At 45.8% G+C, this 27777-nt stretch overlaps 1 protein-coding gene and 1 long non-coding RNA gene across 7 annotated transcripts in view; both read right to left on the bottom strand.

Moving 5' to 3' along the window:
• Nucleotides 1-11613, bottom strand: part of LOC135366654 (protein AF-10-like) — a 40982-nt gene extending 29369 nt beyond the window's left edge. For 3 of the 6 annotated variants that reach the window (XM_064599453.1, XM_064599455.1, XM_064599456.1), the window contains exons 1-7: nucleotides 11380-11613; nucleotides 8280-8359; nucleotides 8165-8219; nucleotides 5746-5959; nucleotides 5049-5142; nucleotides 3241-3607; nucleotides 418-652 (exon numbers count right to left, since the gene is read on the bottom strand). In XM_064599453.1, the coding sequence (XP_064455523.1) occupies nucleotides 418-652; nucleotides 3241-3607; nucleotides 5049-5142; nucleotides 5746-5959; nucleotides 8165-8219; nucleotides 8280-8359; nucleotides 11380-11488 (1154 nt within the window). In that variant the 5' untranslated portion in view covers nucleotides 11489-11613. The other 3 variants (XM_064599454.1, XM_064599458.1, XM_064599457.1) reach the window with 3 other exon arrangements.
• Nucleotides 11614-18114: 6501 nt separating this feature from the next.
• On the bottom strand, nucleotides 18115-20601 carry LOC135366046 (uncharacterized). Its single transcript, XR_010414068.1, has 3 exons — nucleotides 20491-20601; nucleotides 19522-19569; nucleotides 18115-18336 (listed from the first exon to the last, which is right to left on the bottom strand). It is a non-coding gene; the product is annotated as an uncharacterized LOC135366046 (long non-coding RNA).
• Between the last annotated feature and the right edge of the window lie 7176 nt (nucleotides 20602-27777).

Raw genomic sequence — 27777 nt, 5'->3', positions numbered from 1 at the left:
CTTTTTTCGGTGCTCTCACGAAAACCCTCCCATCGGGCTTTCGCTGGGACAGCGTCACAGGTGAGGACCGTTAATTTCACATGTAGCTACAGCACAAAAATCGGAAAGCAACATAGCCCATGACCTTTGGCATCAGCGACCTCCGTCGTTGCACTAACACGACGAAGATTACGCGACTCAGAGACACACACATTATGGAAGCTAACATGTACTATGCTCATAATGCCGAATTAAGAAACAAAATTCAATATCTTGTGGACAAATGCATTTTTTAAAAAAATAAAAAATGTGAAGTCAGTAGTGAGCTTGTGAGGAAGGAAGGAAGAAAACAGGGGCACAAAGAGCAGAAGAGAAGTATTATTTTGCGATAGTGTAGCGTTCCTTGCCAGTAGCGGGCGTACGCCACGGGACACTCACTTGTTGAAGCCAGGTGGCCCCGACGATGAACCGCTTTTCCTGACCTTGGGTCGCTTTTCGACGGCGGGAGGGCCGCGCTCGCTGCTAAGGCTCGAAGCACGGCCTCCTTTGCCGGATTCCTTCAATTCTTTGCCGACCAGGTTTTCGTACATGCTGCTGAATGTCGGCGTGGGATTGCTGTTCGGTGTGGTCGAAGTCGGCGTGAGCGGCGGAGATGCCGGCTCCACCTTTGTACCTTTAAAGGGGCAGAGAGAGAGTCCCTTCCATAAATTGTCTGTCTTTGGCATAAACTGCATTACCGTAATGGTAATTGTAATGGTAGTGGCGTTTGTTTTTTGGCGTTAAAGGTGTAATTTTGCACTGAGTAACGTGGGATAACGATCGTTGCTGAATTGTAGCACACGAGAAAGGTCTTTGGTCTGCACACCAATGCATGAACACTGTTGCTGTTCACTGTGGTTATCACCAGAGCAGCTGCCTTGGCACATGGCTGCCCGAAACGTTGGCGTGTTGTTTATACTGTATAGGGCCCTATGTTTTCGGGTTTCATGTTTGTTGAAAATGGGGAGGGGGGGGGGGGGGAAGAATCAGGTTTTATTTCAGGAGGCGTAATGCAGGGTAAAAGAGGGTGGAAAAGCAGATTTTCGTGTGGTAAATCAAAACAAGGAGTACTTCTCGCATTTTACATGAACATGACATGGAGAACACAGCGTCCTCTAGTGCCAGTATTGGTGGTTGAATCTGCACATTGTCATGTTCGTTTTCGGGTTTTCTCGGGTTTTATCACGAGTGGCGATGATGCAAATCGGGCGGTAAAACTGGGTTTTACCTAGTACGTACCAAACCTTTCGAGGTTTGAGTTTGCAAAAGTTCGCGAAATTCGAACTTTTCTTCAGCAAATTTGAAAAGGTTCACAGAAGTTCGACTGCACACGCACACCGATCTCCTTACCAGAACGGAAGCAAATGTTTTACGACTCGGAAAAGCTGCCAAGTATACGTGTGTTATGTGTGAGATTATGACGTTCTATATTTTTCTGTATGCTGTAGCATATTTATTACACTAGCAAGGTGGATTGGAAACCTGAAAAGGAAAAACTATAGTGCAAGTCACCTGCTGGCGCGACTGAGAGGCACCGCCAGACAAGCAACAGCGTTTTCCTTTGTCTCGTTTCTCTTCGTAACATGCGATTTCAAACTATTCTGGAGCAGGCGCAGGCAGATGACATAAGTAGAGCCTGAAGTTTTCGGGAAATATTTTTTTCTAAATTCGGGAGGTAAAAATCGGGTAAATATATATGTGCACTAAATTCATGCGGATTCGGGTGAAAAAAAACTTCCATTACGCTAAAATCGGGGAGAAATCTGGCTCAGCTATTCAAACTAACTGTAGCGGTTTGGTACAAACGGTGATGTAACTGCATTTTTCTGCCAAACAAGTAAGTTAGTGCATTCCTACAGACATCCCAGAGAGGGCAATTTGCCTGGTAAAAATCGGGTTTCACCCTAAAGAGGCAACCTTCAATTCCGGGTGCAAATTCGGGGAAGAATCGGGTAAAACCCTAAAACTTCAGGCTCTAGACATAAGGGGTTGGTTGGAGAGATGCGGATGCATTATTACAACCTCCATAAGAGGTAGCGGTTATAAGAACTGTCGTTTCCAGTAAACTTTACGCAGTTGCTAGTGAGCCCCCGTGTGGTGTCGTTCTTTCTCGGACCCCTCTCCGTGCTGTGCTCGTCTCATCGTGAACTTGTACCGACTAGCCCAAACCAACGTTTTGTAATATTTTACAAACATACACTTCAATTGTAAAAACTATATCAGTCACAGCATTTTTAACTTTTCATCAGAAAGGTGTCAAGTCTACGGACATATACGAAACTCGGTGAATCTGGCTTCAAATTCGAAGTTCGTCGAAACTCGCTACCCAGCAGGTTTCGACTGCAAACTTAAGGTCTGCGAAAAGTTCGCTACATCACTAATTTTACCCTAAAACACAGGGTCCTATTTATACATGCCACATCCAACATTTTGAGGACAACCTCAAATAACAAAACCTCATCGCATCACAACAATATGTGACCCTGTGTGGTAGTGTATAACTAGACCCTGAAGTTTTCGGGAATTTTTTTTTTTTTGTCTAAATTCGGGGGGCTAAATATCGGGCAACTAAACATGTGCTTTAAATTCATGCGAATTCGGATGAAAAAACTTCCAGTATGCTAAATTGAGGGAGAAATCGGGCTCAGTTACTCAAACTAACTGTACTGGTTCGGTACAAATGGTGATGAAACTGCATTTGCTGCCAAACAAATTAGCGTGCATCCCTGCACATGTCTCAATAAAGAGAAATTTGCCAGGTAAAAATCGGGTTTCACCCTAAAGAGGCAGCCTTCAATTCGGGGTGCATCAATTCGGGAGAGAATCGGGTTAAACCCTAAAACTTCAGGCTCTACGTATAACCTTAACATGCTGTCCGTGTATTCACACCAGCAACATTCCCCGCTGAAGCGGAAGACACGAGCAACGTCATAGCTTTCTCAGCGCGAACGCTCAACGTCCAGTGTTCATGTACACCGAGGGGAATATCCTGCGACAGAGCCACAAGATATTCCGTAGCAGACGACAGGAAAGACGCCGACGGTGTCGTCTGCTAAGCGCGCAGTATGCCACTCCCGATATTCTGCACCGTGTGAATGCTCAACATAACACAGTACGGAACTTTCTTTGCTTTGAGCAGTGTTTTCGCTTTTTCTTCCGCTAGAATATTCCGTAAGGACGTCGCTCGTGCGAACACACAGTGTATTACGGAAGATATCCTACCTTTAATGTTGCAGCCAGAATTCGACCCGCGTCCTCGCTTCCGCTGCCTCTCCGTAGATGCAAAAACTGGGCTGCCTGCCGGAGCTACCACCGTTTCCGTGAAGTTTGCTGTGGTGAACTTTCCTTGAGGTGTGGGAGCGGTGGATGACGCGCTCGGAGAGCCAGAGCCGTCCGTGCCGTTCTTGGGCTCGGGGTCGTCTGAGGCGACGCCGTTTGTGATGGGCGGCAGACACTTGGGTCCCCGTCTGTCTGCCTTCATGCGGGCCTTGGCTGGGGGCCGCTTGGTGTCCGGACTTGATTCTTGTGAGTCGAAGTCAGCTGGGATAGGCTTGAAGGCTGGGATAATCTTGATGTTACTGTCTCTCTTCTGGAACAGATAAGACGGGGGTGTCCGAAACTGCCAACTTTTCTGGGCCACCAGATTAGTACTACGACCCCGAGCCCCGATAAGAACTACACATTAGCGTAATTTCGTGCACATTAGACGTGGCTTATGCGCAATTTTGTTGTTCTCATGGGCGCTCTCTGTGGCTTATCCACCAGCTGTAAAGCGGCTTATCTCATGACTATCTTTCTCTGGTATTTTCCCCTTACGCCGGTTTTAACGAAAGGGCCGACAGTGTTTCTGGAGCACCACCACCCTGCCAATGCACGAACGATACACAACTGGGCCGCGTCCACATTCGAGTAGAGTGACCTTCCTGGTACTTTCCCGCATGCAGCTTTAAGGGGGAATCACTTCTGGGCAAGACAATAGAGAAAGTTTGTTCGCACACCGCTCAGAAACGGCAAAAAATATCGTCAAAACAGAAGTACTGGCGTGTTCTCCTTGCTTTACCCATGTCAATGACAAGTTTTGTAGGATTCCAGGACTATCCGTTAATTTGTATTGAGCCCGAATTCGCAAATATTTTAGTGTGCAACACTCTATCGAGATGGCAGCACATGTTCGGGACACACCAAACTTTAATTTATTAAAAATCAACGGCTCAACTTTGTCCTCTAAAAAATACGTCACTGACTAGAGAAAAGCTAAGAGAACGCGCCAGTACCAATCTTATGATGATAGTTTAGTGTGTTCACGTGTCTTGTGAGAACGAAAATCCCCCATATATTTCTGAAGAAGTGATTCCCCCTTAACGAAAGAGGTGACAGCGATTCGTGTCTTCTGGAAGGCCACTGACCCGTCGATCCACGAAAAACACACAACAAGGGCAGAATCCGATCTTGGTAGAACACTAGAACTGATCTCCATTACGGTACACCATGCCGACCTCAGAGTATGGACCGCTAGGTTTATGCCTTCTCTATGGTCCCTTTTGTCGCACAAATCAGTCGCATCGTATTACCCGCGGCTTATCACTACCGTGGCTCAGACAGCACAGCCGGTGGCAGGATTCGAACCCGTGTCACCTCCCACTCTCGGCGTGGGAGGAGATAATCTTATGGCATGTACTGTGTTTGGATTGTTCAGGAAGAGGAACTTTCTGAGACATTTCCTTTCTCTGAACAGCAGGGTGACGCAGGGGGTGCCAAGGCTGTGACCAAAATTCCGTCACAAGCGCGCGCTTAAATATTTTCAAGCCGCTCACTTTGCACGAATTGTTGAAGTAGCGATCTTTTCCTTGTCTGCCTTCCCGGAACTATAAAGAGGTCTCCGAAATTTGTCGGGGTTTAACCGGAAAATTGCTCGGTTCCGTTATCCGGAAATTTGTTATCTCGACGAGAAGTGACAACTCCCAAGGTGTCCGGACAATCGTGACATGACGGTATACTGGATGTTGCACCTCACTGAAATGATCGCTTACCAGTTTCTGGTAATGATAGGGACAGTAGCCGCAGTACTTGACGTTGTCCATGTAATTCCCTGCCTCCTCGCACAGAAGACCCGCTGCCTGAGCACTGTTGCAGAAAGGAGGAAGAAAGAGAAAGCAGCCGCTTAGCGCATTGCAGAAAAAAAAAAATTGTGCGTTTTCTGTGGAAGGCACTCTCATACTTTCTAGAGCACTTTCTATAATACTGTACAATATTTGATTTACTTACTAAATATCAATCTCCATGAAGCAATTAGTAGACTGCTAAATACATGATGCAGCATTTTCTGAGATGCTCGTCACCACACACATCGCCCAGTATCATACTGTGACCACTTTGCTTTACTGACAGTCCCTCACCCTTAGGTACTTAATGGCCCCCTTTAATACTTTATATATACTTTGACATGTAAATGGTGAGAGAGAACAAGTGTGAGAACACACCTGTTCTCTCTCACCATTTACATGTCACATGGTTATCTTGTATGTTGCATATATTCATGTATCATACGTTGTACCTTTACAGCCGAAGAAATGTAGTCTGCTACGTAAAATCTAGTGTCCACTGAAGTGTTCATCATTGGTTTTCTTTTGTATCCCTTTATGACTTAGCAACAAAAAGGTCTGCCACATGGAAGGAGAATGTATTTGGTAACAACTGAGCGTCTGTTGAAGCTACGTGGCAGCTCACCATGTGACATGAAAGTACTGCTTGCAGCCCGATTTGTTGCACTGCATGCAGGCCCCAATGGAAGCTTTGCCATCGTTCTGTTGCTGCTCACAGATGAAGCAGGTCTTGCTGAAGCGGTCTTGTGGTACCAGCTGGAGTACGATGGGCTCCATTGTTGTGACATTGCCAAAACGCACTTCAGGTATGTACAGGGCACAGACGACATGTGCCCAACCTAATAGAAGGTCATGAGACAGCATATTAGTACCGAGAGGCTTAGAGTGCGTGAATGTGCAGGCCTCTTCTTAAAATGGGGTTGAGAAACTTTACGGAACCCACTACGTGTACGGCTCAGTTTCTCACATTGTAGGTCACGAATTTGGAACGCAAGTTCCCACATTGCTCATCTGTACGTTTTTTCTTTCACAGATGGGGTTGTTTTAAACTGCAATTTTTTTTCGAGCCACCTCTGATGGTCGCGCCAAATCGTGCTGAGAGACGTCGGTAGACAAACGGGAAGTTTTCTCCGTGCACGCTCGCCCGAAGGCAAGTTTTTTCCGGTGGCCAGCTCTCTCGTTGCGAACGTCCACATCGTCATGGAAATGGTAAACTATGCACTTCTTTTCCACGTGGTAAAATGCCACCACGAAAACAGGCGAGAGGGTGAACAGTTGAGAGTGACGGACAAGCTTGTGCAGCCCGTGATCATCGGAGTGAAATAGCTTCGTAACGCGGGATCGCAGAAACAGAGCGTGTCGATGTGCACATAAATCAACATATAAATCAATGTTGATCAATTTTAAGAACACATCAATCAACGTTTACGATGCAATTTCTTCAAAAGTTCGGAAATGGTTTCACAGCCCCTTTAAAGGTGCAAAGAAGTCGACATTTAAACAGGGCTCAAATCTCTGTTTCATTCATCAAGTAGTCTATCGGAGCCACAATGCACAATATTTTCACTGTGCGGTGTACTGTCACTGCATAATCAAATTTACAAAAAAAAAAAAAAAAGAAAGCTCCGAGAAAACAGCTATGAACCCGTCCCGACATCCGCGTGTGACATCAGCTGACTCTTCGTGTCATCAGGCCTGCAACAGGGCCAGCCGTAAGCTCACTGGTCACTGAAAATTTGTCTGCTACCACTACAGCACTTGGGAGTCAAAATGGCGGACACTGTAGCAGACGACACAGGTGTCCCCCTACATGCCGGGAGCTAGTATCGAGGCACCCCATGTCACGCGTTACCTGAGCTGCCCTCCCACCGGGACTGCGAACATCACGAAGTGACGCTGACTTCCCTCATTCTCTTACACCATCTTTGAAGAAATTGAGTGTTTCGAGAAGACGTAGAGATGAGAAGCCTCTCACATGCATTACACTTACTTCTCACAGGCCAGCTGCGCTTGCTGATCTTGTTACTTGTGGCGCAACCCACCACAGTGAAAAAAACTGAAGACCTATGGAGGGGCAACTTCACTCCTCCTTCAAAAGCACTGCACAGATCTACACCCTTCTCTCGTGCACCTCCTTTCTCCTTGACGGGGATGCTTTTCCTTTGTGCAATAAATCAGCCCCTGTCTTTTGGCCGCTTTGTGCTCTTGCCCCACGTAACTGTCCTCATTCTCAAGAAAATTAATCCTGTGTCTGTATGTTCCTCTGAATGCTTTGGATGCTTCAGATACGCAATAGCTCCGCAGCACATTGACAATGTTTTTTTAGCAATCGAATTTCACTGACCGGGATATGACTCGGGTAGAACGTCTCTGCACAACCACAGTTGTCCTGTATTTGCGTATGCGCGGCAAAGGACAGCGCTTGAATGACATCATGCACCTTTAGGTTGTTGCGAGGGCCTCGAAAATCCAGGTGGTGGTTGTTCCCAAGATTTTGTTTCCCCCTGTAGTTCCAAGTCTGATCAAGATGAGAGCGATTTTATGGGAAGCTTGTACCCGTGCATATGCAGAGCCTGATGTTTTAGGGTTAAGTTCGTTGAGACTCACATTTACCCAGCAAATCCCTTTGCATCACTGCCACTTCAGCTAAAACCCAGAAAAAAAAACCCAGAGAATCAAGCTCTTCAAAGAGCACATTCGGCCTCCCGTACAGGCGCTAGAGAAAGCCAAAAACTTAACGCATGGTACTGCCATTCAGCACCTTGTGCTCATTTGAGATGTGAGCAGCACATTCCTTAAATTTTCGTCCAAATATCTGTTCTTTCATACGATATCGCCAATTTTAACCTGTACTTTATAGACGCCAAAACTAAAACCCATTTTTTAGACGTAAAATTAATAAAGTTAACACTCGAGTACCGCAGACCACAAAGACGAAGCAACGTTTGATTGGCACATTGTACATCTTCGGTGCGAATGTCTGACAACGCAGATGTCGGTTCTGGCAAACTCGGAAAGCAGCGGGACACGTGACCACCCCTCACCTCCATTGTCGGTCCTCTTGAGGGCTCCATCTTTGGAAGGGCACAATTCGCACCTCTGAAAGGAATCGCAGGCATGAGCAAGGCACCGTTAAGACGTTTCCCGCGACAAACTTACAACACGGGCACATCTTTCCTGGGACTCGCACTTTCTGCAAAACCAGGGTCCAGTTGGTACTTGTACAATTCCATAGCAGGCTGACAGAGGTAACAGAACAACACGTCAAATCACTCGCCAACCTTCGCCATGGTGTAACATCGCACCACGAACTACTACTATGAGCGGAGAGCTGGACGTACACAAAACTCCCAGTACCGAGGTAGTAGTCAGAGCGGTTGCCACGCCGCCGTGGGATTCGGCGCCAGCTGGCACTATTTGCCACTGCATTATTTTCCCAAAACCGCCGTGTTCTTTATGACAGTGAACGGTGTTGAATGTGTGCCGTAAGTAGCAGACAGCAGCTGTGATGATGTTATAACCAGTGATGGCCACTAACCACTTCTACGGTAGTTTATCTATAACTACTAACTACTTTGCAATTGAGTAGTTTAACTAGTAGTTCAACTACTTTTCAGGGGAGGTAGTTAAAACTACTTCTTTAACTACTGCAATGTAGTTTAACTACATCTATAACTACTTAACGTTGTCCATCAACACCAATCCCATTCTCTAGCGTTCTTAGACACCTAAATATGAATCACAAGCAGTGATAACAGTGAAGATTTAGTACACATGCACGGCACAATTGCTCTGCACCTCCGTTCTCATCAAACAAGTAGCTCGAGGTAAAAATCGGAAGCACAATCGGGCCGTAAAGCTTGCGGCAAAATCGGAAGTCGTTGGCGCCTGCAGTAACCTAACTACTGTAGTTAACTATTCGAAATAGTAGTTTAACTAGTAGTTGCAGACCACATTTCTCCAAGTAGTTGATAACTACTTTTTAACTACAATCAGGTAGTTTAACTAGTAGTTTAACTACATGTAGTTAACTACTGGCCATCACTGGTTATAACGTATATGTTATTTCCTCTCCCCCAATACCGCGATTTAGAGGTCCTAGTGGCCACCGGCGTTGACTAACCCGTGATCAGCGTGTCCCACAGATAACTAGTATATATCCATGATATCGACTTACAGAAGAAGGTCGTGCATCCAACCATATGGTCTATCCATTAAAATCAATCCCCTCGAGAGTACCGACCTCAAAAAAGGCAAGACCACTACTCCGACATAGGTTTGGTGAGGCTTTGTTTCGGTTTTTCGTTCACTGCCATATGCCATTTAAAAGAGTATTAACGTCAAAAACGGGGGGGGGGGGGGTGACTGGGATATGTTGACGTAGAAACACCAAGTGAATGCACAATGAGCGCGAGCGTCTCGACCTACATTCGATACTGACCGTGCCACTTCCCTGAAGGTGACATCGTATAAACAAAACCTATAGTTCTGTTTTATCTAAGAACAGTGCCTTGCGTGCTGTGTGAACATTTTATCGCAACATGTCAACACATAAACTGCCATCAACTGTCAGCTATATCTGCCATACGTACTCATGATGTGCATGCATATTATTTACAGTGTCATCTACCATAGACTCAATATAGAAGCAAACAGAGGTACATGTAACGCTGCAGCTGAACACAACCATATCTCATGCAGTTCAAAGAGCTCGCGCTCTGTTCAGGCAAACAATGCGCTTGTTTTTCAGGCATCTAATGTCGAGGTGCTGGCAGACGCAGCTAACTCAAACAGCGACCTGTTGAGCCGTCGGCATTACGATTCTCATGCATTCTAAAACTAATTTCTGCAGGAGCCAATCAGGAGTGGAACACGGGGAGACGACATTGGACATATCTCCGAGGGAGTACCCTAGCTACTCCAGTACTCAGGCTTGTTTAGTATTTGTAGCATAGTGCCCTACTTTTTCTTCTGCAATGACCCAAAATTCTTAGAAATTTAGGTCGTGTGAACAATACGGCCTTACAGTAGGCCTTTGGGATTTGACAGCATACGTAAAACTTGTCCGACATCAACCAAAGTGTTTGTGAACCTCATTATACTGTCAGTTTCTACACAATACGAGTGAAACAGGGAAGACAGGATGTCGTTAATTAACTGATCATTAATGTCACTAATCTGAGATTAACTGACGCAAGGATAATGATATCAAGCAGTGTTTGACAATCTGCAGAGTGACTGTTCAATATGTGACATCACACGTATGCGCCTCATTAAGGGCATATGTCAGATATAAAAGATATCACAGATAACATCTTTGTTCTAGGTACCTCTCTCAGAGAGCACAGGGAAGAAAAGCAACATTCACTTGTCACTATCGTATTCTCAATGTCTTGAAAATGCTGATCTTACTAAATGCACAACAATTTGATTGCACGCTGATTCTTTGTAGCTAAATATGCATTTCATTATCTGACCTTCAGAGGCCCTAAGCGACACGCCTATAGTTGACATATGAACTGGTTACACGGTTGCAGCACGCGATGAAATATTACACTCTCATAACTTCCCTCCAGATAACTCTGAACCTTCTCAGATGCGTGATACCAGAGCACGCATGTTGCTTACACTTCATGCAGCGTAACAACACACGCAATCCACAGCTAACCACAAACGCTGTGCTTTGTAAATACTCCTCCTACGTGACAATCAATGGCTATTAGTTTTGGTAGCACCGACAGTGTTTACCGTGAAAGCAAACACAACAGCTGGTTCGCACATTAGGTGGCAGGTAGTACAAGTGCATGTATTGTGGTGAGAAAAGGGTGCTTCCTAGAAGTGCACGCAATCAAAAGTTTGTTCCGTTATTTGGATTTAATTTGCGTTTGTCTTATTGTTTACAAAACGATCACGCCAAGAAAACGTTGTCAGCAGAGCATAGCAAGCACAGAAAATGTAATCGCGATCTATGTTTATGCCGAAGTGCAGGTGCAAGCTGCACTTGATCGAGGTAAACATCCCGCGCGATCTGCTAACCTAAATATTTACGGGATCGCGGGCCGCCATGTTTCTGGGACAATCTCCAACTTTTACCGGCTGTAATGCACCGCACAGCAACGCACACTCGTTCAGCTGGCCGTTTGCGCTGCGTGGGAGCGTACCCTGGCAGCATTTTATTTCGGAACATCGGTGTTTTCTTCGTTAAGCCTAATCGCGCTACATAGTGGACGAGGGACACAGAAGAGAGGGAGAGGGATACCTTGATGAACGGCAACATTACAGCCTTGGCCGTCACAGTAGACGAGCGGGTTTTCGGCCCAGCCACGCTCGTCCGAGCAAACGCAGCAGCCTCCAACCATCTCCTTCATTTTGGCCACCTCAGAAGCTCCTTTTCCCCGTAAATCCTAGGGTGGACGATCTCTTTTCTCGACCATCTTCGCTCCAGATCCATTCATTGCCCCCCTAGGTGAATTCCCCCCTCCAACTAGGTTGGATTGGATTCCATTGGCTTATTAACATGCGTGGGGCAGTGGGACGCGTGTCGGCATGTCTGCAAAGTATTTTCTACTTGTCGTCAGCCAGAAACCCCAGAAACGTCCTCAGTTGATGTGGATGTGGTTATATTTAGCCTAATGAGTACTGTAAAGCTAAGCATATGTCTTACTGCATTCCTCAGGATCGCTCATGTTCCTCGTTTGACAGTATTCAGTTTAAAGATGCCTTTCTAGATGGCGCAACGTTTCTCGTCAGCCTGTGGTGTTCAGGTTTTGGTTTCAGGTTTCTGTGTAAAGAGGTTTCTGCGGGTTCGAAAGGTTACCCCCCCCCCCCCCTAAAGGTTCTCTTGTAAAATGGCAAAGTAATAATAATAATAATAACAAGGCAATAATCGTTTCATATGAAAGAATGCAATTTTGCACACCACCTGTGTGCTTTCGCATGGCTTTCGTTGGTCCGTTAGTTCATTTGGGGCAATTTGGGGACACGAGTTTGGGGACCATAGAGAGGATGAGGCGCCATTAACAAACAGTGTCGTTGCTCTAGCGACTTTGTCGCCAGATTTAGCGGCTTTCGGAGCAGCGCGCCGGAGCTACCAAACACATCGGTTTGTGCAGCCAACCCTCGTATATCAACCAAAACATCTGTGTGTCAACGTGCCTCGAATATCCAACTTCGGGTTCGTCAAGCTATATAGACTTAATTCCATCTAACTTCATCCCCTTCCTTTTTCTTTCTTTCTTTTCTGCCCCTTTCTCTTTTTCTTTTTTTTTATTGCTTTCATTTACCCTGCCTCCGACCTCCCCTGAACGTCAACTGCAACTTTAACTTGGCTGGCATTAAACTTTTTCTATGCTAAGCGGTCATATTAACGCGTATCGACTGGCATGCCACGTACCGCATTCGTTGTGGACAGTCTATACGTTTTCAATATTTCGGAATAGAATCGTGATGAATCTACACATTCCACGGTTGGTTCTTGTTATTATGACAGCCACTACAGGCAACCGTGTTCCCCGCTAAATATATTTTTCTTTTACCTGAATAAATGATAGGCAGAAATATGAAAGGCTATAGCCAGACCGGAGGCTGCGTTGCTATTCCTTACAAAGAAGTTGTACTTGGATCATTACTTATTCATATAGATTGAACAGATTCATCGCTGAATAGCGTTCATAATGAATAAGTTTCGATTTGCGTCTCTAAAGTGGCGCAGTTTAATGCATGAGAATCTCTGCCTTGCATATGCTTGTAATAACTACTTTTAGCGCCTCTTTCATTTAATAAGTTACTGCCATATTTATGTCCACCGGAAACACCCGTTGTAAGCCCGACAAGTTATTCGGAGACATTTCTAGTAACATTAAAAAAAAAAAACTAATCTAGCGATACCTAGCGATTCATAGAGATCTGTCGAGCGAATTTTAAAGCTGGAACGTCCAGCAACACTGTAGAGAGGTATTCTGTAGGTACTGCAGAAAAGAAACAATCGCCCGAGACAAGTGACGTGCGAATATAGAATGCCATTCCGAACATTTAAAAAAATAAACACGATATTTATTGCATTTTGCTTCTTGAATCAACCTCGCTCAATGGCGCAGCACGCAATATAAATGAACATTTCGCGCTTCCACAGATTTTCGAAAGAACCCACAAAACGTCATAGTTTCGAAATCTGAAACAGTAGCTGACGTCACCGCAAGCTCCTGGGCTCTAAGCTCTAAGCTGGGCTCTAAGCAAGATGCCTATCGCCTGGCAACAGCGCATGCACCCGTCATCACCTCTGCCGGTCTTCACTCTCCGCCCCACGATGGAAGACTGGCAACCTGTACCTGGCTGTGTGCCACACCAAGTAGTAGTAGAAGGAGAAGAAGCTGCTATGAGGAGACGGAAATTATACGAAAATTGTATGGAAATTGCGGAGATCGAACATCGAAGAACAATGTTACCAGGCTGCTAGCGGATTGAGCACATTTTGACGTCACATTTCTCGAAAATAAAAATTAATTTTTGTGATCACGATGAACAAAATTAGTTTGGCGCAAATTCAGTAGGATTTTGAAGAGACGAGATGCAGTTTAGAGTTGAACTCTTGCCCTTCCCCTCCCCGCGCCGTAGCCACTTTTTCCTGAGACAGCCAACAAGAGAGGGCCTTGAGACGTTTCTGGATAATTATGAGGCTCTGTACACTCTATTTTGTATGACGAGCATACGGAGTTCGAGTCGAAACAACAGAAAATATATATAGTATATATACATAGGGTCAGAACGGTAAAGAACGGCAGCCTCCTTCTCTACGTGCGCGTGAGCGAAGGAAATGCAACCGTGGCGTCACAATGACGTCACACTGACGTCGGGAGTACGTCTCTGCGCGCGGGGATTTCGATTATCTATAGAGCGCAGACAATAAGTCATACAGCTTTGCGGATAAGACTGAAGAGTGATGGAGGGATTCGATAAATTAGGCAATGCACTACCCATCATGGTAACAAAAATCTACGAATTGTCTATGACTATCCTTGTAACATAGATATTATCTTGTTTGTCACGCTCAATGGCAACTATCAACATGAACGTAACGAGAGGTGGGCAACGATGGCCCTTGCCCCCCTCCCCTCCCTGCACTCTATATTCTTAGGTCGTCATGATTTTTCTCAGACGTCATAACGATATGAAACTCTTAATACACACAGTCCGCAGCGTCCATCTCCAGGAAAAGAGGTAAGGGGGTTGGGGTTGTACGCTTTTGCCCCCCACGAAGCACTTTGCCCCCCCCCCCCCCGATGGACAAAAATCCTGGGAACGCCCATGACTATCAAACAAAGAAAAGTGTATCGTATGTGCGCGACAAACATGTTGACGTAATAGACCGCTACCCGAGGAACGTCATCATGACGTTGGTAGACAGACTGAAACCGAAACAAATCGGAAGTGGAGGGCTGGGTTCCACGACTGGGCACGTGTTCGCTGGCTCTTATTGAAAGAAAAGTAGAACCGAAGGTCGCGTCCCTTTCAGGGACCATCGTAATCCCCTCAAGACCATGGCTTTCGGACGCGACCTTGTTCGCCCCCTAGCTTCGAGCGTATAGTTCAACTCTACCAAATTGCTGGCGCTGTCGAACACTATGACGTCCTTTGTTTACAAACAGGGAGAGGTCTATTGGCACTCGGGCAAGAGTTGCTGCTGTGGAGCGTTCGAACGAAATCCGTCCTTTGTCTCTTCCGTCGATGGCCCCGTGGATTGTTTTGTCTTGTTCAGGAGAATCTTACCGAGTGTTGTACCCGCTACCCGAAAAAGATAGCGCCGATACGCGCTACCTGAGCAAAAAGTAACGAAATCCCTATAGCGTTACACGTACCTAAACGTAGCGGAATACCGCTACCGTTACCCGTAAATAGTAACGCGATACTTCATGCGCTACTTTTTAGGAAAGAAAGAAACAGTATCGTTGATGACGTACCTCAAACGTCTTAAAATAATAAATAATAAAATGAAACAATATCTCAAAATAATAAATCGACGTCCAATGGAGGTTACACGTAGGTTGCCTGAAGGCTAAAATTTTGAAAACCGTTTTTTTACAGATTTACTAAAGCCTACTCGGTATCCTGCATATCCTTTTCTCTTCCTCTAAAGCAAATAAAGCACAAAGCATGTCTACCGCTAAAAGGCTCAACAGCTTTGTCACAAAAAGAACTCGGATTGCCCGGAACGAGAAGTTGGTAAACATACCATGGTGTGCTTTTTCAAATTGAACGTTGACTTCCTTGACGCACAGATAAAGCTTTCCCACCGAGGCGCATAGTAGACATCTGAATACCACGCTACTGTTTTGCACTGTAGCAGGCCATGGTCCCTCCATTGCAGCGGACAAGAAATGGCAACTGTCAAGCACCTAAGGTTACGTGGTGCAATGTCACGTGGAATGTCATGACTCATAGCTAGCGAGGACGGCTCCAGAATGGAGTGACGTCAGTTTGCAGACAACTCCGACAATGCACCAATCAAGAAGGTTCATCCCAAATAGGGAACACGTGGATGACACATCCTCTTTGTAAGATAACGGCCTCTGTGCCCTCCTTTCGGCTATTTGCCCGCTCTCCCCAGAATGAGTTGTGATATCGGGCAGCTTGATCGAAGGCAGGCAGAGTGGAGGTTTGATGATAGGTCGAAGTCGTGTTGTCGCGAACCCCAGCTCGGAAAGTAGCGGTAGCGCTCAAAGATTGCGCTACCGCAAATTTGTAGTGGAAGTACTTTTTTCGTTACCAGTTTAAAAAAGTAGCGCGATCTCTACTCCGCTACCGAAAAAAGTAACGGATACGGTAGCGCCGCAACTAGTAACGGCGCTACGTACAACACTGATCTTACCAGGTGTTACCTTTGGAACTCTGCAGTCGAGGGACCCATGTCTCAGGCTCTCAGCTCTTGGTGGTCGACTTCTCCGTATGACTACAACCCAGACAAGGATTTTAACATACACGATCCGTGCATGCTTGGTCCAGGGAAGACGGATCTCTGTGTTTGGGCTTGGCACCGTTTTTTACGTTCGTTGTGTCCCACGATTGTATTAAGTGATTTTAATTGTGTTGTACGCGCGGAAGGCAGGCTGGGTGGTCCCCCTCACATTGGATGCGAGTGCCAACTCTCTCAAAGCAGAGTCAGAGCGTAGCAATTACAGTGAACCCTCGTTAATATGACCCCCGATAATCTGACATACGCGCTTTACGACCGTACTCCTGGGGAACAATGCAGTGAAACATCTGCAAATCGCCCCCGTTAATATGACAATTCCGCATTATGACCAGAATTTTCGGGAACGACCATGGTCATAGTAACGAGGGTTCACTGTATACGGATATAGCGAGCGCTTCTTCTCATTCAGAAGGCGCTTGCATGTCCAGTGTGTCTTTAGTCCCTTGTGCACAATGCATCGGCTGACTCCAAACCAAGTAGCTCAGCGTACGGGTCTTTTAAACCTGGTTTCTAATATGTTTTACACGCATGCTGAAGAATAGTCGGACACAAAGACATTGTAGAACACAAGGCGTGGCGTGGTTCAGAAACAAGCGTTCTTAGCGCCACCTGCAAATGCGCTCAAGAGGGTCAGTGGAGGCTCCTGACTGAGTGGTCCTGCACAAATACGCGATGCATAGGTCAGCTTTCTGCGCAGCTCCCCACATTTCCCTCTTTTTTTCTACGGCCTGCCGAGCTACCATATTGATCCTTCTCCCAAACATTTCAAGGTCGCTGCCTTGTGATTGGACAGACTTCGTCACGTTGTTTCTCCAAACTTGACTCTCTCCCCTGCGCGGAGACAAGCTGTCGTTGCACATGTCGTAGCATGAAGCGCATGTCGTAGACGGGTCCCCAACACGGCGACGAGTGTAGGTGTGTTGCATAGGTGGGGAGTAACGCGTTACAAAGTAGTGCGTTACCGGTAACGCGTTACATTCGAGTAGTGAAATATGGTAACGCATTACATTTGGGAGAAAAGTAATGAGTAACGTAACGTCATTACATTTTTAACAACCAACGCGTAACGGCGTTATGCGTTACTGCGTGTTCGGGAACTTGAAAGCTTGAGCGAGGACCGTGCCTGCAGAATCCGGGAAAGTCCCCGATTTTTTCTATTCACCTTCAACAATGACAAGAAGGTCACATCGACACCCACGAAGAACGCAAAAGAAGGGTTGTTGACCTACCCTGGTAGGTGTCACCTTTGTTTACCACCTCTGTGTTTCACTCCCTCTGGTATTTTTCGGATGAATGGGGCAAAAGCGGCAGAAAAATAGCCTCTACCCTCTGAACAAGTAACAAAGTACCAAGGAATTGGCTGTTTGGATTTGTACTGTATGAGATAAAAGGTCACCGTCTCTATCAACCTTGACAAGGAGCACTCACTGGTCATTAGGCGTCCTCTCAGCCCAACGGGCGAAGCTCACCGATGAAAATTTTGAACATCAACTACTTCTGCGTTGCAGTAAATCGTACATGTAAGTTGTGTACATGCGTGACCCTTGTTTGTGCCCAACATTGCTTGTATTGATTTGCGGAATGCACTTATGTGACTCAACCAAAAATTTTACATATTATAAGGACAACTGGTGAAGTAATGCAAAAGTAACGGCATTACTTATCAGAAGTAACGGCGTTAGTAACGCGTTACCTACTACCGCAACAGTAACGAGTAACGTAACACGTTACTTTTCGAAAAAGTAGTGAGTAACGGTAGTGCACTACAAAATAAAAGTAACTTCCCCACCTATGGTGTGTTGACCACGTGGTGTCGAGACGACGCTTCATCAAATGTATCGTGACGTTTCACGACGTGGACGAAGCCTTGTGTTGTTTGCATTGCGTTTCCATTCACTTTGGTACTGTCTTTAATTGGGTACATATTATATTAAATACCTTCTGCAATAGCAGACGCGGAGTGCCCATACGTGCCAATGGTAACAATGAAAAGCTGATTCGAAGTAAAACGCACGGGCGAGATGCTGCGCTGATATGCAATCGTTTAATCGGTACAGTAAACGGGTGCGTGTGCGGAATGGTTAGATGAGGACAGTTCCTAGATGGACGAGGAGGATGTTGGCGATCTTCGTACACGGAGTGACGTCATTGACGGTTGTAGGACCTGGCAATGAGCAGGAAGAAGGATCCGATCCTGTAGCACATGTGAAGCGCGATCAGAAAGACAAAGTCCAAATAGAGATCCTCCTGCGGAAGGATTAGATAGGGTAAAAATAAAACGAGGATGGTTCTACAAACGTGGAGGCGTCTGCTCCAGAGCACGACGTAGCACTATATATGGATAGGGACCTGGGACTCGCTTGCACATAAGTTGAAGAGATTCTTCAGTGGTGTCCCCAGTATCTATTGGGTAATACTTTTAGCCCGCGCTAGAGTCCTCAACGGTGCTTCTGCCCGAAGCACTACTGAGGGTACCGCTGAGGAATATCATCAACGTTCCTGGAAGCGGAACCTGGACATGCGGCAATCGTCTCGCGGGAGAGGCAGGTTAAGGCTTAGTTACGATAGTGGCCGCTAGAAGCGCCACTTCACATTATCGGGGAAGGAAATGACATGTACATTATCACCATCGTGGTTACTGTCGTTCGTTTGTGCTGCGTGGAGTAGGCCAGATGAACTCTGTAAACAGAACTTCACCGCATAACACGCAAAGGGTCAACCATTGTCCGGAATTACCACTCCTGACGTGTGGAAAGCACGATACGCCTTTTTGTGACAGTTAGCATAACTGCATAAGGTGCTGGTGGAAGGCCTTACAGGGGTGGGTAACGTCACGACTGACTGGGCCGACATATGTCTGCAAGCTTCTGATGAAAACCCAGGAGAAACCCCAGACAGCACAGCCGGCACCGGGATCGAACCCGGGTACCTCCCAGTCTCGACGTGACATGGCCAGCACGCTAACCACTGAGCCACGCGAGCTGGTTAGCTGCATAAGTGTCACAAAAAGATGTAGGCCTTCCTCCCTTTTCAACAAATCAGGGGAACGAACGGTGTCATTCATGCTTGGCTAGGAGCGCATTTTGTGGTGAAGTTCCGTGAATCACGTGATGATGAATAGTGCCACCTAGCGCCAAATTGCACAATGAAGCGGCGACTGCCGGAAGTAGTACCTGGGTACTGGTAACTTTGCGTACGTACACGTCTCAATCTACAGTTGCAGATCTTGTTCCAGAGCACTTACAGCTGAGTGCTTTAGACCGCTAGGGTGACTGTTAAATGTGGTGTCCAGACAAAAAACGCAGTTGAACTGAATGTGCGACCAGAATAGACCAGAATTCGGATTCGCAAAATTCTGGATTCGTCCCATCTCTAGTTTGTACGATGTATATATAGAGCTGTCTTCGTAGAGCCATGATGAGTGTACTTTACCTCGCGGAAGCTGATTCGGTCGAACAGCTGCATCAGGGCTGATGTACTCTGGGAAATAATCGAAGCATCAGTCAACCATTCCACTATGTACCTTGGCACTGTGCTATAGACAAGCCGTGTACCGTCATGTTACAATCCGCGTAATGCTATTATACACGAGTGTGTTTTCGAAAGATTGTTTCAGACACATATCCCAAGCTTCCGTATAGCTTCCTGATGCTTATGTTGCTGGTCTATAGTGCGTTCCCCCTGGGTTTTGTATACCATAGAAGCACTTCCACGTCTCCGAGACATCCGCGCATATAATATAGGTGGAAGACGTGCAAAAAACTACACATTGCCTTGTCGCAAGCGGACAAACCGAAGAAGCTGATATATTGCACAAATGGTTTAGAAATATATACGTTGGAGCCGACGAAACTTCCCATTCATCGTCATAAAGTAAAGTTGTTGTTGTTGCTCATTTCTTCGGTATCGGAGGCGCTCTAGTGATATTTCACAGACTATATCAACGATGACTTTTTTGCATAGTGCACGACAAGATAAACAAGCGTTTTTGGGCCGCTATACGATAAACGATTTTTTATACGACTCTACGGCTCGTACGACTATACGGCTCACGTCTCTGTACGGCTGGAAGAAGACTAGTAGAAGACCGCAAAGTACCGCAAAGCATTGGCAACAGTCTGAATGCCTTCGACGATGCACGACAAAGTACGATGGTAAATACGTCAGGCCAAGGGGTCCCATTTGTTTTATTTTGCTGTCCTGTTATCTCAATAAGTTATACGAGCTTCGCTCTTGAACTGTGTCTTGGGGAGGCTTATGTTTACATATGGACGGATTGTGATGGGAGACAAATACCGTAATCCTAAGCTACTCGTCAGAGCAGAAAGACCGAGAGCAACGTCTGTTCCGGTCCGGTTAGTCAAGTTTTTATCCAGCAAGGAGTAATAATGGATATCTTACCTCTAATGCGCTGCTTTTGGTGGCAGAAGGAGTGATGGAATTTGTGGCCCGATACATGAGAGCGAGGGTTGCTGCACGCGCTTCTGTCGTCTGCTTCCACGCATCTGCAAAACATCGTTTCCTACCCGCGCTACTTACAATGTCTGTGCCCTCTAGGAACTATTATGAAGAATCTATTATTCAGCTGTAACTTATTTCTTTTACATATCAATCAATCAATCAGTCAGTTGTAACTTATCTTCTTCGTATTGTAATAATTGTGCCAGCCTTTTCACAAAAGTTTTGTATCGGATTTTTTTTTTCGTTTTTTTTTGGACGTATACGAGGTGGCAGGTCGGTGTGTTCCCTGCCAGAGCCGTATATTAAAAGGAGATCTGGCCATTGGGAGGAGTCCCAAAGAGAGGCTCGACCTGTCAATCACAGTTCTGGGCCTCTGATTGGTTTACTTTTTAACCACGGGGGTCGCCATGACACGTGACTGCCACCTAAAATGGCGACGAAAACAAACACGGTGAAGCGGGGATTTCGTGAAAAAAAAAAAGATGTAGTAAAAAAGAAAGATTCACAGACTACTCTGATTTTACGCTGCAGATGTACATCCTCATATACGTTTCTCAGATATCAGTTTCAACTGATGCTCCGCAATCAATATTTAACCGAAAATAAGAAGTTTTGTCGTCGGTGTTAGTCCTAGTGAACGCGGCGATCACAACGAAATCACAACAAGAACGTCACTGTGCTGTGCAATTTTGAATTTAATCACTGAATTTTATGGATATAAACATCCTCGCCTTTTTTATTCCAACTATTCATGTGTAAGTTTAAAATAACGTACCGACGACAGTATCTGTACCAGTAGGTGGTCCTGCCGGCAGCGGTATAACGACGTAAGCAGACGACAATTCCCGACGTGCCTTGCGCAGCCTAGGTGGCGTCCTTCAGACATGCAGCAAAGTCCACCAGTTTTGCATATAGCGAGAGTTATCCATTTCAATCCCATCCAATCCATTTGCCAACTTTTTTTCTTTTTCCTTTCCTTTTCTTTCCTTTCTCCTTTCCTTTCCCTGTCTTTTTTCCTTAATAAACATATCCCTCCCCCCACTTGCCACCCAAAATGCCGCAGCCCATTTGTTGGATAGAGGGGCAAATATTGAGGATAGGTTGATTTACAGTGCTCCATATTTGAAGACGTCATTGGTCAGAAAGCTGAAAAAGTAGGTGGAGCTTCAGGTTGTATACTGCACTGTTCCAGGCTAGGGTACCTGAATACTAGTTCCCTCTAAAGTGAAAAAAATTCTCACGTCCGAATGAAAGATGCCGTTACCTTGACAACGATGCAAAAGGCACGTGATTCGTCCGTTACTCCGTTACGTCGTCCGTGATTTATGAGAGAAAGGAGCAGCAGTTTAAGCTTTCCCTCTCTCTCACCTTCTCAAGAACGGCGACAATGCGAGGAGGCCTCGGATTGGCCTCTCCTCAAGCGACCTCGCGCGATGATTGGACAAAATCGTTCGAGGAGACCAATGAGAGCCCGCTCCCATTAAGAAGGGAGAGGGAAAGCGTACCGCAAACTGACTGGTTCTTTCCCGCATAATTCACGAACGACGCAACGGATGAATCCCGTTCCTTTTGTGTTGGTGTCAAGGTAACGGTATATTTCACTCCGCAAGGAGACACTGTTGCACTTTAGTGACCCCTTAGTAGTGAAGTTGTGATTAACACTCGGGTGGCTTGCTTTGTGTTCTAACCTCATGCTTTCTCGGCAATTCTTAGGTGGTTATAATGGGGTAGACTTCCGACAAATAAAAGAACACTAGGCTCCTTAGGTCTTGGATCGATAGCGGCATAACACGCATGAATCAGCTGCGGGTCAGAGACCCCAGGTGACTTCGGTATACTAGTGCACCCTGGTGTTCTCACGTCACCTCACGTTCCTTAGATAACCACTCGGGTGGCAGACCTGTACTTTAAAATTGAGGCCGCACCTTGTAGGTAAATAAACAATAATAATAATGACAATGATATTAATAATAAGATAAATAATAAATGATGATTATAATAATAAGTCATAAAAGATGCTTGTACTCGGCGTGCGTGCTTCTCTTGCTATGTACAATAAATGTGAAGGTCTGAGCCGGGGTCGGGGGCTCTCTGGACCCCCCTCAACAGCACCCATGAGTGCGATACAGAGCCTATAGTTCCTCCTGAAGAGTAAAGAACTGGAAATTGCATGACTGTGGTGCGCGTTATCCTGCGGTGCACGTTATACACCGAACTTTTTCCAGTTTCGCTAATTTTAAGGGGCGCGCGTTATACATCGGTGCGCGATATACCGTGGAAAATACGGGTATGAGGGGAGTATTTGCCGTCTGTTCAATTCAGGGGCGGGCCCAGACCCTCACTTTGGTGTGTGTGTGTGTGTGTGTGTGTGTAGTGGCGCGTAGCGGGAAAGACGCGGGGGGAATTCTAATGCTTAATCTGATGATATGAGGGGTGATCGCCCAACCGCCCCCCCCCCTTGGGATACGCCACTGGATACGCCGCAGGATTTCTTCCATGGGGGTGGGGGGCAGACTGTTTGGGGTCGTGGGGCGTCAACCGCGCCCGCGACTACATCTCAGAAACCCTACGTTTTTGGAAGCCAGGGGGAGGGCAACGCCCCCCCCACCCGTGACGCACTTTTAAAGATGAACTTCACCACATAGCACGCTCCTAGCCAACCATCACCCCGAATGACAACGTTCTCGCCTTAGATTTGTTGGAAACGGGAGGAGGAGGAGCCTATTTTGTGCCGTGCATAATGGCCACAAAATAGGCTCCTCCTCCCGTTTTCAGCAAATCAGGGGCGAGAACGTTGTCATTCGGGATGATGGTTGGCTACGAGCGTGCTATGTGGTGAAGTTCACTTCTAAGAGTGCGGCCCCCATGGCAACAGGCGGAACCATCTTCAATGACGCGCTATACACTGTTAAAACAGAACTTCACCACAAAGCACGCTCCTAGCCAACCACCATTCCGAATGATATCATTCTGTGTCATGATTTGTTCAAAACAGGGGGGAGGCGCTTATCTGGGACAAGATAATCTGTCCCAGATAGGCGCCTCCTCCCATTTTCAACAAATCAATGCACAGAATGATATCATTCGGAATGATGGTAGGCTAGGAGCGTGCTTTGTGGTGAAGTTCTGTTTTAACAGTGTACCAACCAGTGGTTTAACCATGTATCACAAGTATAGGGGTTTTGCAAAAATTGAGAGGGGGGGGGTCATTATTACAGTTATGTTGTAGCATCATGATGTATCGTTGCCGACTGTTGATGAGACTAAAGCTGAACTAACACAGGTTCCTCCAAGGGGCTGCAGAGAGAAAAAAAAAGAGGGTGGGGGTGTACAGGGTTTTGCTGTCACCAAGCAACCAATCAAGTATAAGGAAGGAGAGAAATGGGTAAGCGTTGACGTCACACGCGGATATCGTGACGTTGTCAACACGAAACAAGATATACGCTGTATACGAAATACCGGGGGGAACTCCCATCAATTCTGCAGCATTTAGAAACGAGCGTTCATTACGTATCTAGAAGCTGTGCGCGTGGTTCTCATAGAAGGAACGTCGCCAAGGATAAAGGGAAGCTCGAAAGTTTCATCAATGGGGAATGGTTCTCTAGCTCGAATTCAATGTCGCCCGTAAAGGATGCAGCCTTTTCACAAAACACTCAATTACGGAAGAAGAGACTTTTGGGACGAGATCAGAAGAACTCTGCTTTCAGTTGCGCAGATAAAGTTGGATTGAGTTAGATGCTCATTTGTCGAGTCGACGGGGAAAACAATGATCGGCAGTCTTCTTTGTTTTCTCTCCCTTTTTTTTTTCATTTAAATTGGATAAAATGCAGCTGAGCTCTTCAAGTATTCTGTTCGCATAATTACGTCGTGAGCTACTGGAACTATTAATTTAATTTGCGTAATCTAAAGACGCGAAGCAATTACAAAGGAGTGTGATTCGATTATCACTAAGCGGCATGTTTTTAGCCGTGCCATGCTTGTAGACAACTTTACCAATTGATTATGATATTCGAAGTGGTTATTCTCATATGTGCTACCGCGCAAAATTAGCGATTATTTCTCATTAACTTTAGTACAATTAGTTAACTGAACATATGTGTGTGTATATATAATTATTTTATTACCATATAATGGACGACAATGCGTACACAAGTAGTGTTAACGATTAAAGCCAACATCAGCCGCATGGGCGGCCACACGAAGCCACAGACTTGACTCCCTGTTTGAACTGAGGCAAGCAAGTAAGCAAAAACCCTACGAGTTGAGCGAAATGGGTTGTCGCCTCGAACCAATCACAGTCGACGAGGGCACGTGACAGCTGACTTCCGTTTCCGTTTCCCGCAATCTTCCCCACACTATGGTGCCCACATCCAGCGTTATTTTGTAATCGAAACTTCATCTTTATCTAAAAAATAAAAATGAAATAAAATAAAAGTCAGAAAAAGGCTAGTAACTGACTTCCCGAAATATATGCTCATTTGAAATACGTTTACCACACGAAGAACAACTAGAAAGCCACAATCGATGCAAGAATAAACAACAAGAACGTAGATGAAGAACGCAAGATGAAGAAAAGAGAGAAGAGTACACCATATTCCGCATTCAAAATACTCGCACTAGATATCATCATCGTCACATCAGCACAACGAAATTGCAAGTATACCATCAAATATTTAACAAAAAAAAAACATTCGAATAAACGACTGCGAACGCATAACCACATAAACCGAACGCAGGAATAAATACGTCGGGATCGCGTATCAAAAATACCATTCCTTCTCGAAATATTTGACTGGCTGCCACAGCTCAAGTTTACGAAACTCGAAACTAACACCACCGCATCACAGCGTCAAGTCTATAGAGAGGCAGTCCGGGGGAAAGAGCTGTTTAGAAATGACTTCATGAATGCCTAAACAACCGGGAGAAGCACGTTTGGGAATAAAAATGATATTGGCCACTTTCTTTTGTCTTTTTTTTTTTTTTTTTTTTCTTTTCTACAGAACGCTCGCGCGCTTCGTGAGAACAGCAGTGACTACTGGAGCCGAAAACACTTCCAAATGCGTCGTGTCTGTCCTTCATGTGTTTTGTTCTTTACGTCGCATTTTCACTCTATAACTGATTCTGGAAACCAGGGGGAAAAAAAAGCGTCTTCGCGGCATCACAACTCAGATACGACACAGATATGTTGGATAATGGGGTAGCGCTGCAGTCACGGAGACATTTTTTTTTCTTTAAATTGCGTCTTAGCGCCGCGAAGCAACTGTGGCTATGAGCGTCGTACAGATGTGGACATATGGAGAGAGGACAGCAGGAAGGAGTGGGAGACACGGGGGTTAGTACGTGTCCTGGGCCGACTTCACGAGGAAGTGTGCCGATATTCGTCTGGAAAGTCTTCGGAAAACCCAGGGAAAAATCTCGGAGAGCACAGCCGTTGACAGGATTCGAACACGTGACCATCTGCCAGTCTCTCGGCGTGGACAGCCTTAACCAACTTAACCGCTAACCACTACGCCACGGGAGCTTGTTTTTGGAGACATGGAGTTTTAAAGATGAAATTACGGACTTTGAGACCCCAAAGAAACAACGTCGTCTATACCACTGCTCATACTCAGGACACAAGCCGCACTTTGGGCTTTGGACGTGCACGCCGCTTTTCACATATAGCGTATCGCCCGCAAGCTTATTGCGTCGCTCTCGTGGCCGGCGAGAATACGCGTGAACGTGTCGTGTGCAAACGGATCAACATTGACAACAACGAGAACAAAAAAGCGGGTTTGTTTTACGATGCCAGTTATTTTTTACTGCCAACGATATGTTTATCTTTCGTTACTACACTCTTAAAAATGAGTTTCACCGCATAGCATGCTCCTAGCCAATCATAATCTCGAATGATATCGTTATCTGTCCGGATTTGTTGAAAACGGGAGGCGTACGAAAATGGTTAAAAATTGGGCTGTTCGGTACAGCATACTTTAAAAGCGATAAGCTCTGCCTGTGTGTTGTGTCGTCTGTTGACTTGTTCCCCGGCACGGGGGTTTGATGTCTTTTAAAGGGAGGCGTACGCCTTTTTGTGACACTTATGCTGTTCATAATTGTCACAAAAAGGCGTACGCCCCCCGTTTTCAGCGAATCAGGTCAGATAACGATATCATTCGAGATAATGGTTGGCTAGGAGAGTGCTGTGCGGTGAAGTTCATTTTTAAGAGTGTATGCTTACAAAGGCGATTTTTTTTTCTTGATTTCTTTTTCGCTTGCAAGCCTCAGTTGTTAACCGGAGTAGCGTTGTAAGCGAGGAACGCAAACGCATCGCGTTGCGTTATGGAAACCCCATTATATATAATCTATGCGCCGGCAGACGGCGCTGCGTGCACTATAGCACTTGCGTTTTTGGGTCCCCTTATTCTCACGCGCCATGTCCCGATACCATCAAAAACAATACGCGTAGAAGTTTTCAACCAGTAACATGTTCCACACTCTTAAAAATGAACTTCACCGCATAGCACGCTCCTAGCCAACCATAATCTCAAATGATATCGTTCTCTGCCCTGGTTCGTTGAAAACGGGAGGCGTACGCCTTTTTTGTGACAATTATGAACCGCATAAGTGTCACAAAAAAGGCGTACGCCTCCCGTTTCTAACAAATCAGGGAAGATAACGATATCATTCGAGATAGTGGTTGGCTAGGAGCGTGCTATGAGGTGAAGTTCATTTTTAAGAGTGTATGTTCATAGGTATTTACGGTAACGCCCACAGATGCGTTCGTAATATACTTGCGGGCACTTGAGGTGCATTGGCATTAATAAATAAGTAACTCTTCTGTCAGCGACAGGGGTTGTTGAGTTTATTCTTGTAGAGCTTTCACTTCACGGTATGCGTCCCCGTGTCTCTGTGTAGAGGCGGATGGTTTACTTGTCGTAACTGTTGCCGGCATGTACTTCATCTAACGGAGCGATATCAACGTACAATATTTGTTTGCCCGCATCAGTGAGAGGTTGCTTTCGGTACGAGGACTTCCTCCTCGCTATGGGGCTGTAAATACGAGAGCACTGGGTGTGGTTCTCAATAACGGACAAACGCCTGCTGCCATTTCAGACCAGTGGGGTATAGATACATATGCGTTACGTTTATAGATACACTCATGTATTTAGTGAGGTAGTTTCAACGACAATTGTCTCTTGCGTTGAAACATGCCCCTGCGAGCTAAGAGTAGCAGCAGCAAAAGCAGAC

The sequence above is a fragment of the Ornithodoros turicata genome, chromosome 8 (genome assembly GCF_037126465.1).
Source record: "Ornithodoros turicata isolate Travis chromosome 8, ASM3712646v1, whole genome shotgun sequence".
NCBI classification, from domain to species: Eukaryota; Metazoa; Arthropoda; class Arachnida; order Ixodida; family Argasidae; genus Ornithodoros; species Ornithodoros turicata.
The sequence above is the reverse complement of the archived record's forward strand: the minus strand, read 5'-3'. Positions and strand labels throughout refer to the sequence as shown.